Here is a 16,187-nt window from a genome sequence, read left to right as displayed (position 1 = left end):
GTAGGTTCAGTAGCCTTCTCTCCGCCCCCAATCTTGACTAAGCATCCTGGGGTCCTGTGGGGGCGAGGAGATGGCTCCTTACATCAAGGGCACTAGGGACTTTCAAACCCGTATCAGGGCTCGGCTATCTGCGCACAGCGGAACCTTTCTTTAGGATAGCCTCGTTTGCCTGCCGGTCGGTTTAGGAAGCAATACCTACTTAAGCGTCCCTCCCACTCCCGCCTTCCCTCCCTCCCTTCGGCTCCGTCTGCGGCGGCTGCTTTCCTCCCGCCCTAAGTTCCTGTGCTGGAGCTGCGGGAGCTTTCCGTGAACACCCACGCGCGGTTCGCGGTAGTCCTGCTCGCCACCCGACACCTCCGATCGCCGGTGGGCGAGTGCCCGCGGTTTTCCTGAGGCGAGGAGCGAAGCGGAGGCCGTTCCAGACCCCCAGCCCGGCGCGGGGCAGGCTTGTACATCGCTCGCCATCCGGGGCGTGCGCGGGCCTCTCGAGACCCTAGCGGCGACCCGTAGCTCGGGCGCGCGCCTGTCGCAGCCCGCAGGAAGGAGGCGGCCTGAGGCCCGGGGCGGCGGCCGCCATGGAGATCCCCTCGGCCCAGGGCCCGTGCCTGGGGCCTCGGGGGCGGCCCTGACCGTCCTTCTTCCCGCCCCGGCCGGGTCACAGTTGTGCCTCCGGCGGCGCTCGGCCACCTCTGTGTCTCCGCCCTCGCTGGGTCGCGCTGCTGCCTGGGCGCGGCGGCGGCGCCCTGTTGAATGGGCTGTGAGGGCCCGGGTCTGAAGTGCTGGTGGACGCGGCCTCCGGGGGCGCAAGGCAGCAGCAGCGGTGGCGACCAAACGGGTGTTGGAGTTGGCGGCGGCCATGGAGGGCCTGGCTGGTTATGTGTACAAGGCGGCCAGCGAGGGCAAGGTGCTCACTCTGGCTGCCTTGCTCCTTAACCGGTCAGAAAGCGATATCCGCTACCTGCTGGGCTATGTCAGTCAGCAGGGAGGACAGCGCTCCACACCCCTCATCATCGCAGCCCGCAATGGGCACGCCAAGGTGGTGCGCTTGCTGTTAGAACACTACCGTGTGCAGACCCAGCAGACTGGCACCGTCCGCTTCGACGGGTAGGTACATCCCAACTCCAGCCTTCTTCCGACGCGCGCGGACCTCCCAAGTCCTGGATCCTCCCATCCTTAACCCTGTTTTCATGTATGGACTCACTTCTTTTTCGTACCTCCTTTAGCCCCATTGATGCCCACCTCATCTCCCAAGACTATGTTTTGCTGTCTTTTCTTATCGACTCCTACCCTATTCCCCTGTAGGTGGTAGCCACACCCTGGGTCTCGAGATCTGTAGTCTTCTCCATTAGCGAACAGGCAGGGTCGTAGTGGTGGCTGCCTATCTAGGTTTTTATATCTTTATATCATCACCCGGAATTAACGAGATCAACAATTAAAATTGAGGACCTTTTGATGCTTCATTTAACATCTCCATAGCCCTTCTGCCCTCGGCCTTCCCCCCCCACCCCCCCACCCCTGGTCAGATCGATCCTCAAGCAGATCGCTGGGGCTTTCTGTTAAAATAAGCTCCTAGAATTTCGTCATGCAGCCGGGCATCTCTAGACAGGGTTCTGAATCTCCCACAATGCTGGCCGGTATTTTTGGTTGTACAGGTGGCTCTGGGCCTAGTGTAGAAGTTACGCCATTGCTAAATTACATGTTATAGGGTGATATAATGGGAAGGCTTCACGAACACTTAATATTGTTCAAAAATTATTATTCTGATCATTTTTTTTCATTTGTGGTTGCTTGTAAATTTCTTTGGGGTGGGGGAAAGATACAGTCGTCATGTTTGACGTTACCTCTTTTTTCTGTGCTGAACGATTGCAGGATGATTGGCATAATACAGCTGTGTTCAGAGTATGCTTTATTGATTACATTGGTTTCTGTTGACCTGCAAATAAGGTATTACTAGTTTAGCATTTTCTTTTGAAGTAGATGGAATCAAAGTATAGAAATGTGCAATTTAGTTTTGGTTAGTAAAAACTTCCTGACCCCAAAAAAACCTGTTTGAAAGCATTATCTATCTATCTATCTATCTATCTATCTATCTATCTATCTATCTTTGCTACTTCTGATTTTCAAAACCAGGTCTTGCTGCAAAGCCGAGGAATCCCCCAACCTCCTGCTTTAGCTTCCTAAATCCTGGCATTATAGGTGTGAGCTTTGAAGCATTTTTTTTTTTTTAGATGACTAGAACACTGTTAGATTTTGGTTGCTTTTTTCCTCCTTAAACCATAAAAGCTTTTGAGTCAGTTTTCAATGAGAGGGAACTGATTTGGACTGTTAAATTCTAATGAAATGCCAGCCCCCTGGGTCAGGGGTGATATTGTAGATAGTAGGAAAGTGGTGTTGAGCAAAGATGGCAGCCTGATTCATGTTTGTTATTCCTCTTTGGTTTTTGTGTCCTGGAAATTTCCAGCGTCTCACAACCTTACCTGCACCAGAAGCTGGATGGCCCCACTATATAAACACTTGTATCTGTTAAGTTAGGAATGAGTCCTGTGATAACAGCTGTTGCTATGGAGCGTGCTGAGATCTGGGTGGATAAGAAGACCTGTCAGGAAGACATTGGTTCTCTGGTCATTGCAGTCTTCTTAGAGCATGGATGAGAAAGCTACTTTGAGGTGATAATGAAAAGAACCTGATGCCAGGTGTGGTGGTGCAGGCCTGTAATCCCAACATTGGGAAGTAGGAGAATTATGTACATTTGAGGTCAGGTTGGTATATAAAGGTTCCAGGTCAGCCAGTGCTGCATAGACTCTGTTTCGAAACAAACAAGTAGTACCCCTCCCTCTAACTCCTGACGTGATTGGAGATGCAGTTTTGAGCCTGTATACCTGAATATCTTGTTCACCATTCTGCATAGACTAGTGAGGTTAAGGAATTCTAAAGCAGACAGTTGTCAGACAGCCCACTGTGTGCTAAGCTTTTGGTTGGGGGGGGCGCTATATTCAGAGACAAAGGCTGACAGTTTGGTGGGAGGGGAGGGGAGAATCAAATATTAGTAATTACAGATAATCTGCCATTTAGGCTTGTAAGAGTTTTTGAGGCTGCTGAGAGAGAACAGAGGAAGAGAAAGTCCTCAGCTTTGTAGTGGTGGAGAATCAAAGCTTTACAAAGGAAGTAGTATTTGAGCTGGATCCATCTAGTTGATAAACCATCACACTGTATTCTTCCTAACAGCTTTTATAACCTGTTAGGAAACCAAGTAGATTGATTTATATTATAGGCTCTAGAGCAGCAGTTCTCAACCTGTGGTTTGTGACCCCTTTCACAGGGGTCCTATACCAGATATCCTGTTATGATTCATAACAGCAAAATTATAGTTAGGAAGTAGCAACAAAAATAATTTTATGGTTGGGGGCCACCGCAACATGAGGAACTAAATAAAGGGTTGTAACATTAGAAAGGTTGAGGACTGCTCTAGAGCAACGGGACTACCACCTAGAATAAACCTCATGTCAGTAATTTGAGTCCTTGTTCACTGTTTCTGGAATAATATTTGAGATTATTTTGCTTATGGCTCAGCATGTGAACAGCAGAGTTGACAAAGGTAAGTAGAGAAGAGCTCCATGAGGGAATGGAAAAGAACTTTCAGCTGGTGATGGATGGGAAGCTACCAGAGATGCTGCAGAAAGGGAACAGGACCAAGGGAAGCCATCCTGCAGCTGTGGAGTAATGGTGCTACCTGGGTACTGAGGGCCTGACACCTTTGTGCTAGTTTGGGAACCACTTGTTGTTGAGCAGGTTTGCTGAGACATGGGTGGGGAGAGCTTGGTGGAAAAATGTCAGTCTTTTGTTGAGTGCTTTGATTTTCAAAGCCAGTGTTAGGATGAACACTTAATGATTGTCCAGTGAGAGGAAAGACAGGAGGACCACGTCCTCTATCTTAGCGTAGAAAAACATTGGCAATGTGTCAAGGAGCTCCATTGGTCTTGAGAATGATTTCCAGGACTTTAGCTAAGGCACTGATCATGCACATCTACTGAGTTTTCATTCTCATTCCTAGTGTTTGAACCAGGTTATTTCCATTCCAAGCAGAACAGGAAATGACAGCTACAAACCTTACAACTGTAAAAACGCCATACCTCATGGATGCCTGTGTTCTTGAAGAGATTGGATTGATCAGATTATTGTTTATTAAAATATATATACTATAGGATTTGCATTGCAATTTTGGATTAAGACTAGAAAGATCAGGTTTTTTTTAAAAATGACATTTATTTTATATGAGTACACTGTAGCTGTCTTCAGACACACCAGAAAAGGGCATTGGATCTCATTACAGATGGTTGTGAGCCACCATGAGGTTGTTGGGAATTGAACTCAAGATCTCTGGAAGAGCAGTCAGTGCTCTTAACCACTGAGTCATCTCTCCAGCCCAAAAGATCAAACAGGTTTATTTACTTTATGGTCTATTCACCTTGTCTCTGTGTTCTTTTGTTGAGCTGTATGTGCAGGCACCTATTCCCACTCCCTTTTTTTTTGCCATAGCAGTTCTAGGGCTGGGAGGGATTACACATGTGAGCCACTGAATCTTGTTTTAATTGTTAATAACTTAATAACTAAAGTTATTTTAAAATGTGGTTCCAGGTCTTGAACTCAATTGAGAGGATTATCAAGTGCTTTTACTGGCTGAGCCTTCTCACTAGCTCTGAAATCATTGTTCTACAGTGCTCTCATGAGAGCTTAGTAAATGGTGCATTAATTTTATTACATCTTTATATTCTGTTTTGAAAAATTTGTATTGCTGGGTGGTGGTGGTATAAGTGTTTAAGCTTAGCACTTGGGAGGCAGAGGCAGGCAGATCTCTGAATTCAAAGCCAGTTTGGTCTACAAGTGGAGTTCCAGGGCAGCCAGGGCTACACACAGAGAAACCCTATCTTGAAAAAAAAAAAAAAAAACAGGGGCTGGAGAGATGGCTCAGTGGTTTGGAGCAATGACTGCTCTTCCAGAGGTCCTGAGTTCAAACCCCAGCAACCACATGGTGGCTCACAACCATCTGGAATGAGATCTGATGCCCTCTTCTGGTGTGTCTGAAGACAGCTACAGTGTACTTATATATATATATATACTAAATAAAAATAAATTAATTAATTAAAAAAGATTAATGATTTGAAAAAAAAACAAATACAAAAAATCAAACAAAAAAAATTAGTAGTTTTGTTTATAGGGCTATGTAGATTATATACACATGTGCATAAATGCTCAAGTGTGTGCCTGCCTCCCTCCCCATATTGACATACTTTTGGTGAGAAAATATCTGAGTTTTAGTTGCTTCTGTAAGAACATACATATATATATACAAAACAACAAACAAAAGAATAGATAATTGGAACTGTTCTATAATTCCTGTCCCATTTTTATATGCATAAAGAAAAAATGAAAAATACCAGACTATCTTGGGAAAGATAGTAAAATGAACAAGTACTTTCCATTACAAAAAGTGAAGGGCTAGCTAGGTGGATTACTGGGGAAGGATGCTTACCACTAGGCCTGAGGACTTGAGTTTAATCCTTGGAAAGCACAAGGTAGAAGGAGAGAACCAATAAGTTGTCCTCTGATTTCCCCATTCATGTCATGACATGTGTGGGTGTGCATATTATACACTAAATAATTAAAATTAATAATAATGTTGGGTGTGCTGGTCCATGCCTTCAACCTGAGTACTCTGGAAGGTAGTGGCCAGTCTGGTATACATGGTGAGTTCTAGGACAGCCAGAGCTACCCTGTCTCACAAAATAAAAGATGTTATTACTATTATTGGTTTTTTTTTTTTTTTTCCGGAGCTGGGGACCGAACCCAGGGCCTTGCTCTTGCTAGGCAAGCCCTCTACCACTGAGCTAAATCCCCAACCCCCTATTATTGGTTTTTTAAGACGAGAGTTTCTCTGTGTAGACCTGGCTGTCTTGGAACTTGTTCTGTAGACCATGCTGATCTTGAACTTACAGAGCTCCTCTTGCTCATGCCTCCTGAGGGCTGGGATTAAAGATATGCATCACCTTAATAATATTTACCAAAAAATCAAATGAAATAAATATGTACTTGAAATTTAGTTTTTTACCTTTTCATCATAGATTATGGGAAATTTGAGGTCAGAAAAATACTCTAATTGCTTTTTGTTTCATTTCCTCCCCTCATGCTTAAAAGATAGGGCTGAATAGATAGCTCAGCTGTAAAGAGCTTCCACAGAACCTAGGTTGGGTCCCAAAATCTACAGGAAGTGGCCCATCCACTTGCAACTCTGCTCCAAGGGATCAGACATCCTCTTTTGGCCTCCATGGATACCTCTTCTCATGCAGTGCTTGAATATAGGAAACACCCCACGCCCTCCCTGCTTACAAGCAAATACAATGTAATAAAAAACAAATACATAGTTAGTGGATGTTGGTATTAAGGTGCCACATTACTTACAGTGTATCCTTGAATTGGCTTGGGAGCAATTGCCTTTTAGTGTGTGTCTGAGGAATAAGAAGCTGTTGGTGCTAGAGGTTAGACCTAGGGCCTTGCACATGTTCCGCAATCAGTCCATCACTGATTAGGCCCTACCTATGAATTGGTTTTAAAACTACGAAATGCCATATGCTAGGAATACAAATATAAGCTATTTAAATATCAAGAAGTGTTACATTAAAATAGGTCCTTTACATACATTAGTTTTATACTAGCAATTAAAATATTAGCTTTTCTCAGTATGTTCCAGGCCAGATAGATAGTGGTTACTTAGTGAGACCCTGTCTGAAAATGAAATAAAACAAAATAATTATTTTTACTTTTTTAGGGAAGAAGGTTAATACTGGCTTACTATAGAGTGAAGGCTGGCCTCAACCTTATGACCTTCCTGTCTCAGACTCCCATTCAGGGACATGCTACCATCACTATTTTCATCTATTTGTAAACTAAGGAATTAATCAGGATCAGGCATGATGGTGCATGCTTGCAATCCCAATACTTGAGAGGGTGAGGCAGGAGGATTGCCAGTTTAAGACCAGCCTGAGCTATACAGCAATTCCTAGGCTACCTATTGTAGAAAAATTACCAAAAGAAAAAACGAGTGGAAGAGTCAGTGGAATGTTAGCTCAGCATAGCTTTGTGATGCCAGCTGCGCCTCTTCCCAACAATGTCTACCTAAAGTACATTCTAGTTCAGATTAGTATATTTAAAAATTTCACTTCATATGCAGAGTTCAATGGTTTCAACATACCATTTGCACTACTATTATAAAATAATTAGTCTCTAGTAGTAAACCAAAGGTATAATGTACAGGACCTATGCACTGAAAATTATAAAGTGTCTTTGAGAAAACTGGGTAGCAAACTAAGCAGAGGAAGACTCCAAGTTCGTGGTTTAGAAGTGTCAGAAGCTTCAGAGTGACTATTCTAACCAAAGGGATCTCTGTATATTTGCTGCTATCCAAATCACACTCCCAGCCAGCATGTGCACATATGTGAAAACTGGCAGGCAAACTCTGAAAGTATATGGGAATGTTTTTCTTTTTTTTTTTTTTTTTTTTTTTTTTTTTTTTTTTTTTGTTTTTGGAGCTGGGTGCAACCCAGGGCCTTGAACGATATGGGAATGTAACTAACGTAATTTTGAAAAGAAAATAAACTACCATAATTAAATGTGACATTGATGCAAGGATAAAATAATGTATCAAGAGAACATTACAGAAATAAGCTCACAGGTGGAGTTTCTGGCTAATGAAAAAGGCTCCAGTGGGACTGGGAATGTATGTAGTCCAGTGATATGCCTGCCTAGGGAGCATGTCACCCTGGGTTCAAGTCCCCAGCACCATGGCAGTAAAGAAAAACTCCATGGTAATTCAGGTAGGAGGCACACTTTTTAAATAAGTAGTGCTGGAGCAAATAACAAGCATGGGAGAAAATCAGCCTTTGTTCTTACCTCATATGATGCATAACATTTTAGATAATTAGGACCTGGAAACTTAAACTATTAGGGCTCAGTAGTTAAGAGCATTTACTGCTCATTCAGAGTATCCAGGTGATTAGGGGCTGGGAAGGACTTCATACTGACATGTCTCAAACAAAGCCAAAACAAAAAAGACTATTTAGAATACCTTTATTCATAAAAGTCAATCCCTGGAAACAACCAAAATGTCCATTAAGAGGACAGTGGATAAGTAAACTGTAGAATACTCATACAACATAATACTACATAGCATTCAAAGAGAAACTGCTGATAGACCCAACTACATGGAAGAATCTCACAGTGACAAAGCCAAATATGAAGGAGTATGCTGCAGGGGTCCATTAATAGGAAATTTACTTTGCAGGCAAATGATCTAGGGAAGAACTGACTGGGAAGATGTCCAAGGAGCACATTTAAGGTGATGAAAATGTTTTCTACCTGGTTCAGAAAATGAGTTCATAGATGTATACTCGAGGTTCATAGCTGATGAGATGGCTCAGTAGATAAGGCATCTGCTGCCAACTTCAGTTTGCAGAACCTGCATAGTAGGAGAGAACTGAACTGCCCTCTGACTTCATTCGCATGCTGCAGTACATGCATGTAATTAATGTAATCAATCCATACACATTTTAAAAAAAGATTTGTGCATTTTCCTAGGTTTGTAATTCTAACTAAGGTGTAGACTCATGCATCAAATTGTTCACACAAAATACTGTATTAACTATTTCATGTGCAGTATAGCTCAATTTTCATAATAACCTGTCAGTAGCCCTATGTGGTAGGTGAATAACTTATTTCTTTCTTGCAGATATGTAACTAATAGGTTTACATAGCACCAAACACACCAAAAGGTCTTCAGTGTCATAAAAAGTATCACCTGTAAGGAACTGCTCATCAGTATTTATTTCAATTTCTAAGAATTTATTTTATGTATTCATGTACACTGTAGCTGTCTTCAGACACACCAGAAGAGGGCATCACATCCCATTACAGATGGTTGTGAGCCACCATGTGGTTGCTGGGAATTGAACTCAGGACCTCTGGAAGAGCAGTCAGTGCTCTTAACCGCTGAGCCATCTCTGCAGCCCTTGTTTAATTTCTAAAGGACCTTTCCAGACTGGTATTAACACATTGTATCAAAAACAAATACAGGGCCAGTGCAATGGCTCAGTCAGTAAAGATCATTGTGGCCAGACCTAAGCATCTAGGTTCCATTTCTTGGGACCATATAGTCAAAATAGAGAACCAACTCCCTCAAGTTGGTCTCTCTCTTCCAAATGTGCAGTGGCATCTGTGCCCCTACATTTCATATACATATACTTTTCTCTATATCTCACTCACTGGGATGCACCTACCTGCATACATTGACTGTATAGCCCTGGCTGGCCTTGAAATCAGTTCCATCTGCCTCTGATTGCAGGGGAAAGGTGTGCATCATTACTTCTAACTAATTTTTTTTTTTTTTTAACAAAAAGGGATAGAGGATATTGTTTTTGTGATGTTAACTGGGGCTAATTTATGCTTTTCTAAGTCTTGTTCTGCTGTAACAAAATACCTAAGACTGAGTGGAAATTTATTTCCCATATCAGGTAGGTTGGGACATTCAAGGTGAAGGGACATTTGGTTGTCTGGCAAGGGCTGCATTCTGCAGTGAAGAATGCTATCCTTCTACATGGTAGAAAGCAGAAGAGCAGGTTTCTACTCTCTTGTTAGCCTGCCACTAACAAGAGCTGAGCCTCTTTCATAAGAGCTGCAATTTCAGAGTCAGGCAGGTACCCTATTTGCAGTTCTAACATCTGACTTTTGGAGAGGCATTATGGGAATTGTACTCTTACTTTGTGGGGTCTGTAATTTGATCTGTGTCACAACATAAAGTTGTGTAGTGGAAGCCCATTAATAGATTTTTTTGGTGTGCTTAATTGTCCTAGTGAATAATTACTTGGTTATCCCTCTGCCCTAATTTGTTGGGTGAACTTACTGGTTCTAGCACAGTAATTCTAAATATCTTTAGCAAAAAGTCTTTTTAGGTTCCACGAACCAATATCAGTAGGTTTAAAATTAGGAAAAGGAGACTGGGGGTAAATTGGGAAAGGATGGACTTGTCAGAAGAGCCTAACTTCATAGATTGCAAACCCTGCTTGTAACAGTGGCTCAGTGGGTAACTGTAGCCTCAGTGTCCAGTGTCCAGCCAGGGAGTTGCCTGGGCAGTTTCTCAAATGCTTGTTGTCTCCTGCTGTGCGTGCTGCATAACGATTTGCTTCAGGAATAGATGCCTTCACACAGGATGCAAACACATCTTTTCATTTGGGATACAGCATGCTAAAACACATTTTTACAGTGTGTTTATATTTACATGATAAACATATTTGCTTAATAAGTCTCCATATGCATCCTGCCATCCAGTACATTTCCCAAAGGAAAGCAATTTATAGCTGTCTATATGTGTATACTGTGTGGAGATTCAAATCCTGATTCTGTCTCCCCTATATCTGGTTGCAATTCTTATTCTAATCCTACCTCAATGTTGTATAAGCATTCCTCCCCATTTATTTTTCTGATTTGTTGATAAAAAGCTAATCAGCCACTGATTAAACAGGAGAGAATAGGGCAGGACTTCCCAGCCAGGAAATGGGTATAGAAGAGAGAAAGTGGATTACCCACCGGGAGAGTCCAGGAGAGACACCATGAGAGAACAGCTCTGAGCAAGAAAGCCATAAAATAAAATGCAAGTATCTGGCGATTTTGGCTTGGAGGTAGCCAGATTAATTTAGAGATTAAAATAGAGTAATACTGCTCAGTTGTTGTGCTTTTAAAGCATGTTAAACAAGTAAAATAGTCCAGTCTCAATTATTTGGGAGCTAGCTGGATAAGAGGAAACTGTAACACACTTAATAAAAAGCCACTGACATCATTGTATGACCCAGTGGTTGTTCATTCTTGCTGTAGCTTTAAAGCAGTGATCCTCAATCTTCCTAATGCTGCAACCCTTTAATACAGTTCTTCATGTTGTGGTGACCCCCCGCCCCAACCATACAATTATTTTGATTGCTACTTCATAACTGTAATTTTGCTGCTATTATGAATTCTAATGTAAATATTTTTAGAGGAAGGGGGTTGCCAAAAAGGGTAGTGACCCACAGGTTGAGAACTGCCATCTTAGTGCTGCTGTCATCTGCTTTTTCTTTTTTCCCCAAAGCAGCATCTTAACAAAAATAACTTAGGAACTGGAGCTGTTTCTCTAAATGGGAAAACTGAGCTCTGGAGGGCCCCTGGTCTACTGAGAGGCAGGGCATGATGTGCGTCAGCATACATACCTTTGGTAAAAGACCGCACAGACCTCCAGACATTGCCTCAGCATTTGCGTGCTTTGCTTTTTCTGGTTTTAAAGCTTTGTGTGCCTGGTATAGGTTCTCACCTTCCTCCTTGAGACAGATTATTTTGAGCACACCTGACCCACCGGCCCATTAACTTTGGGGATTCTTGTCTCCATCCCACCCACAGTAGTAGTCTCCTATCCTACAGTAGTGACACTAAGATAATAGACACTCGCCACTCTTGTCACTAAGTATGTTCTGGAGATTTGAACTCAGACCCTCATGCTTGCATAACAAGTACTTTCCTCACTGAGCCAGTCTTCTCAGCCTTTCCTCTGTTTTCTGATGTGTATTGTTGCCAGTAGAGAGTATTCTTCACGTTAAAAAAATGACTTTAGAAATGACAGTAGCAATAATTTTATTGATCCCACACTAGTAAACTGCTTTGTTGAAATTACTTGTTTTTATTTTTACCATAACTGATACTTTATTAAGGTTTGGGAAAGTAGAGTTTTATTTAGTGCCTGTGAATGCATGTCAGGGCCCACTGTCTGACTGACTGTTCTTTCTGTGTGTAGGTATGTCATTGATGGTGCCACTGCTCTTTGGTGTGCTGCGGGAGCCGGACATTTTGAAGTTGTTAAACTTCTAGTCAGCCATGGAGCCAACGTGAACCACACCACAGTCACTAACTCAACTCCATTGCGGGCAGCGTGCTTTGATGGTAGACTGGACATTGTGAAATATTTGGTTGAAAATAATGCCAATATCAGCATTGCCAACAAGTATGACAACACCTGCCTAATGATCGCAGCATATAAGGGGCACACCGATGTTGTCAGATACCTCTTAGAACAGCGTGCTGACCCCAATGCTAAAGCACACTGTGGAGCCACAGCTTTGCACTTCGCAGCCGAGGCTGGTCACATTGACATTGTGAAAGAACTGATAAAATGGCGAGCCGCAATAGTAGTAAATGGCCACGGGATGACACCGTTGAAGGTAGCTGCTGAAAGCTGTAAAGCTGATGTCGTTGAACTGTTGCTCTCTCATGCCGATTGTGACCGCAGAAGTCGGATTGAAGCCTTGGAGCTCTTGGGTGCCTCCTTTGCAAATGACCGTGAGAACTATGACATCATGAAGACATACCACTATTTATATTTAGCTATGTTGGAGAGGTTTCAGGATGGTGACAACATTCTTGAGAAAGAGGTTCTTCCACCCATCCATGCTTATGGGAACAGAACTGAATGTAGGAACCCACAGGAATTGGAGGCTATTCGGCAAGACAGAGATGCTCTTCACATGGAGGGCCTTATCGTGCGAGAACGGATTTTAGGTGCTGACAACATTGATGTTTCCCATCCCATCATTTACAGAGGGGCTGTCTATGCTGACAACATGGAGTTCGAGCAGTGCATCAAATTGTGGCTTCACGCGCTGCACCTCAGGCAGAAAGGAAATAGAAATACCCACAAGGATCTGCTTCGGTTTGCTCAAGTCTTCTCACAGATGATACACCTCAATGAAGCTGTGAAGGCCCCAGACATAGAATGCGTTTTGAGATGCAGTGTCTTGGAAATAGAGCAGAGCATGAACAGAGTTAAAAATATCTCCGATGCTGACGTCCACAGTGCCATGGATAACTATGAGTGTAACCTCTATACCTTTCTGTACCTTGTGTGCATCTCCACCAAGACACAGTGTAGTGAAGAAGACCAGTGCAGAATTAACAAGCAGATCTACAACCTGATTCACCTGGACCCCAGAACACGGGAAGGTTTCACCTTGCTACACTTGGCCGTCAACTCGAACACACCAGTCGATGATTTCCACACCAATGATGTCTGCAGCTTTCCCAATGCACTGGTCACAAAGCTCCTGCTGGACTGTGGTGCTGAGGTAAATGCCGTGGACAATGAGGGGAACAGTGCCCTCCACATTATCGTCCAGTACAACAGGCCCATCAGTGATTTTCTGACCTTGCACTCCATCATCATTAGCCTTGTGGAAGCTGGAGCTCATACCGACATGACAAACAAGCAGAATAAAACTCCGCTAGACAAAAGTACAACTGGGGTGTCTGAAATACTACTTAAAACTCAGATGAAGATGAGCCTCAAGTGCCTGGCTGCCCGAGCAGTTCGGGCTAATGACATTAACTACCAAGACCAGATCCCCCGGACTCTTGAAGAGTTTGTTGGATTTCATTAAGTGACTGGATGTGTAAAATCGTTTAATGTGGTGCTAAAAAGTAAAGGACTTTAATCACAGACAATAGAATTCTGTGTTTGTAACTTCTCCTTTTCTTTCCACTATCCTTTCAGCCCATCGTCCTTGGTTCCGTGTGCCTCTTTTCTCACGTGGTATTGAGTTCAGCACACTAAACAGAGCAGCGCTGTTCAGGTGTAACTGGAAGGTGTTTGGACATTTGTTTGTTTCTTTTTTTTTTTTTTTTTAAAGGAATGAATGTAGGTTTTTTGGTTATTGGGGCATTTTTGATTTAAAATTGGTGATGTTTTAAACAGCTGCCTACAAAAGTATTTCTGTTAAGCTGATGTCAGCATGTCATCCGTGCAGCAGTTTTGAGGATTTCATGAAGAAAATGAACTAAAAAGGAACACTGGGAGCAATGGGAGATGCTCAAGCCCTGCATGGATGGTTCTTACTTCACTGTGTGTGTGCAGTGATACAGCACATTTTACATCAGGAGGACTTGAAACACTTAGCTACTGATTAATAATCTGAAAATTATGTGCAGTTATTGTTGGAGAGTTGAATTTCTGAAAATCATTGCATTCTGCTGGGTAGTGTCTTCTAACTGGTGATCTTAGCACAACCTTGCGGACATTGCTAGATTCCACTCTTAGGCTTGAATTCGTCTGGTCTCTGATGTAATAATGGATCTAAATTGCATTTATGCATTTGATTTGGCTCACAGACCTAAATAAGGAGCACGCTGTATTATGAAACATTGTCACAGTATAGCTAGACATTGTACTTCGTCCTCTTCCGGCCCTTTCCTTGCGTGTTGTATCTTTAAAAATTGGAAACTGCCTGCCTTTCCAGAGGGCATTGTGTCTCCCTGATTAGGTGTAGGGTGAAAAGGAATGAGGACACTTGTGATGTTCTTACTTAGTCCGTTGTAAGATGTAGGAAACCAGGAGTAGGGATAGGAAGTGAAGTACTTGATGAGGAAAATGATTCTCAGTGCCACATGAAGTGTATCTCAGAGCTGTAGACTCTTCTACCGCAGAGTGTGGTACTGAGGTCTTTGTTTTTTTGCTTTTTTTTTTTATCAGCAACATTTCAACTCTTAAGAGTATTCTGTGATTTTTCTCTTAAAGCATCACAGAAATTCAAGTTGAAGGAACACCAGCTTCTACCGATGCTGGGGATGGGAAAGAAAGTAACACTAGTTGTTCCTGTAATTTTCTCTAGTGCCAAATGAACGCCTGAGCTCCCCTAGTGCATGGAACCATACGTGGAGACCCGCAGCTTCTTGTTTTCCTTAGTGAAAAGCATTGTCATGATACAACATCAGATATAAACTTTGAACAACCTGTAAGATTTCACAAATACTATACCTGTGGATATTGCTTCTAAAACATAGGAGAATGGTTGTAGTTGGAGTAGTACCAAGTGACCAAGCCAAAATCAGCACCTAGGGCCTTAAGCAGAGCTACCCCACAGAATGAGATCCTGGGGAGGGCAGGAAGGGAGACTTGAAAAGTATCCTGCTCCCAGGGTGCAAGGCGCAGTGGCTGTTGCTGTGCTGCGTGTGTCCTTGCGTTAGTTGTTTTCCTAACTTGAGAGTTTACATGGAAGGCATTTCTGATGGCTTAAAGGGAGGTGTTGGGATGCCCTAACTTGGGAACTTCTGACCTGGACCCTCTTGGTGTGACTTGAGGAGATACTGATTCACCTTGCGCTGGCAGCTCTCAGTGGCCTGGAAGAGATGACGTACTGCACAAGGTGAGTCAGCCCTGCCTCTTCTCAGGCTCAGGTCCGGTCTCTCCTTTTCGGACTCTTAAGGTCTGATGAGGACAGTGAGGAATAGCTGTGAAACTTAGTATTCAGTTGGTTCCATTTTTAATGTATATGATTTTTAAGCACCCAAACTTAAAGTATCTATCAGATAATACTGCATGTTTTAAAAACATTTTTCCTCTTTCACTACCCAGGACCAACACTGTTCTAAGACATTATTTATATATGAGGATGATAATACGCATATTCTGATGTAGAATTTAAGGACAGCTTTTGAAGCAGGGAAGACAGCTGATGAGGGTGGAGTGAATGGGATGGGCTAGTGGTAAACTAGATTTGTTTAGTTGTGTAGTTGCACATTGTGCACTCTTGCTGAGGGTCTGTTTCTGTCTGTACCATCACTCCGGATTTGCATTGTGGAACACCTGTATAAAGCCATTATAGGAAGAAGTGATCCTCATGCCTGGTTTTTCCATTACTTGTTTTTGGGAGAATTCTTTGAAAATATGCTCAGCCAAATGTTCCATGAACTTTTGTTTTTAAAGAAAAATAGGTGTGAACGGTGATAGCATTGTAGCTAGCTCAGTAGGCTGTCTTCTGTTGCAGCCATGTCTGTCATTTGATGTTTGTTATTGGTAGAATCATGCTTTGAATTGTAACTCTTCCTTGATAGTGTTAGTGATTTCCCCAGAACCTGTCACTTGTGTTAATTGTCACATAAGTTTGGATGAGCCAGGAGTGCAGGAGGGTGCCTTTTACTTCTTTATGCAGTTAGGAATTGAAACTTTACACTTCAGTGACTGACCCCAGTGTGGGCAGCAAACCTATCCTCTTGTTGAAAGGGCAGCTGACTCTGACACTCTGGCTTTTTGTAGTCCACTCTTGATTGCTCTCACAGTCCAACTACCTGGA

At 42.9% G+C, this 16,187-nt stretch overlaps 1 protein-coding gene across 1 annotated transcript; it reads left to right on the top strand.

Moving 5' to 3' along the window:
* Positions 1–216: 216 nt before the first annotated feature.
* Fem1b (fem-1 homolog B) lies at positions 217–15,725 on the top strand. Its single transcript, XM_032909439.1, has 2 exons — positions 217–1,104; positions 11,864–15,725. The coding sequence occupies exons 1-2, from the start codon at positions 857–859 to the stop codon at positions 13,497–13,499; spliced, it is 1,884 nt and encodes a 627-aa protein (XP_032765330.1). The 5' UTR covers positions 217–856; the 3' UTR covers positions 13,500–15,725.
* The last annotated feature ends 462 nt before the right edge of the window (positions 15,726–16,187 follow it).

The sequence above is a fragment of the Rattus rattus genome, chromosome 8 (assembly GCF_011064425.1).
Source record: "Rattus rattus isolate New Zealand chromosome 8, Rrattus_CSIRO_v1, whole genome shotgun sequence".
Taxonomy (NCBI): domain Eukaryota; kingdom Metazoa; phylum Chordata; class Mammalia; order Rodentia; family Muridae; genus Rattus; species Rattus rattus.
Note: the sequence above shows the minus strand (reverse complement) of the source record. Positions and strands in the feature narration are given on the sequence as shown.

Coding starts and splice junctions, on each gene's coding strand:
- Fem1b (XM_032909439.1), top strand. CDS start 857: ATGGAGGGCCTGGCTGGTTATGTGTACAAGGCGGCCAGCGAGGGCAAG. Junction 1,105..11,863: donor GGCACCGTCCGCTTCGACGG/GTAGGTACATCC, acceptor TTCTGTGTGTAG/GTATGTCATTGATGGTGCCA.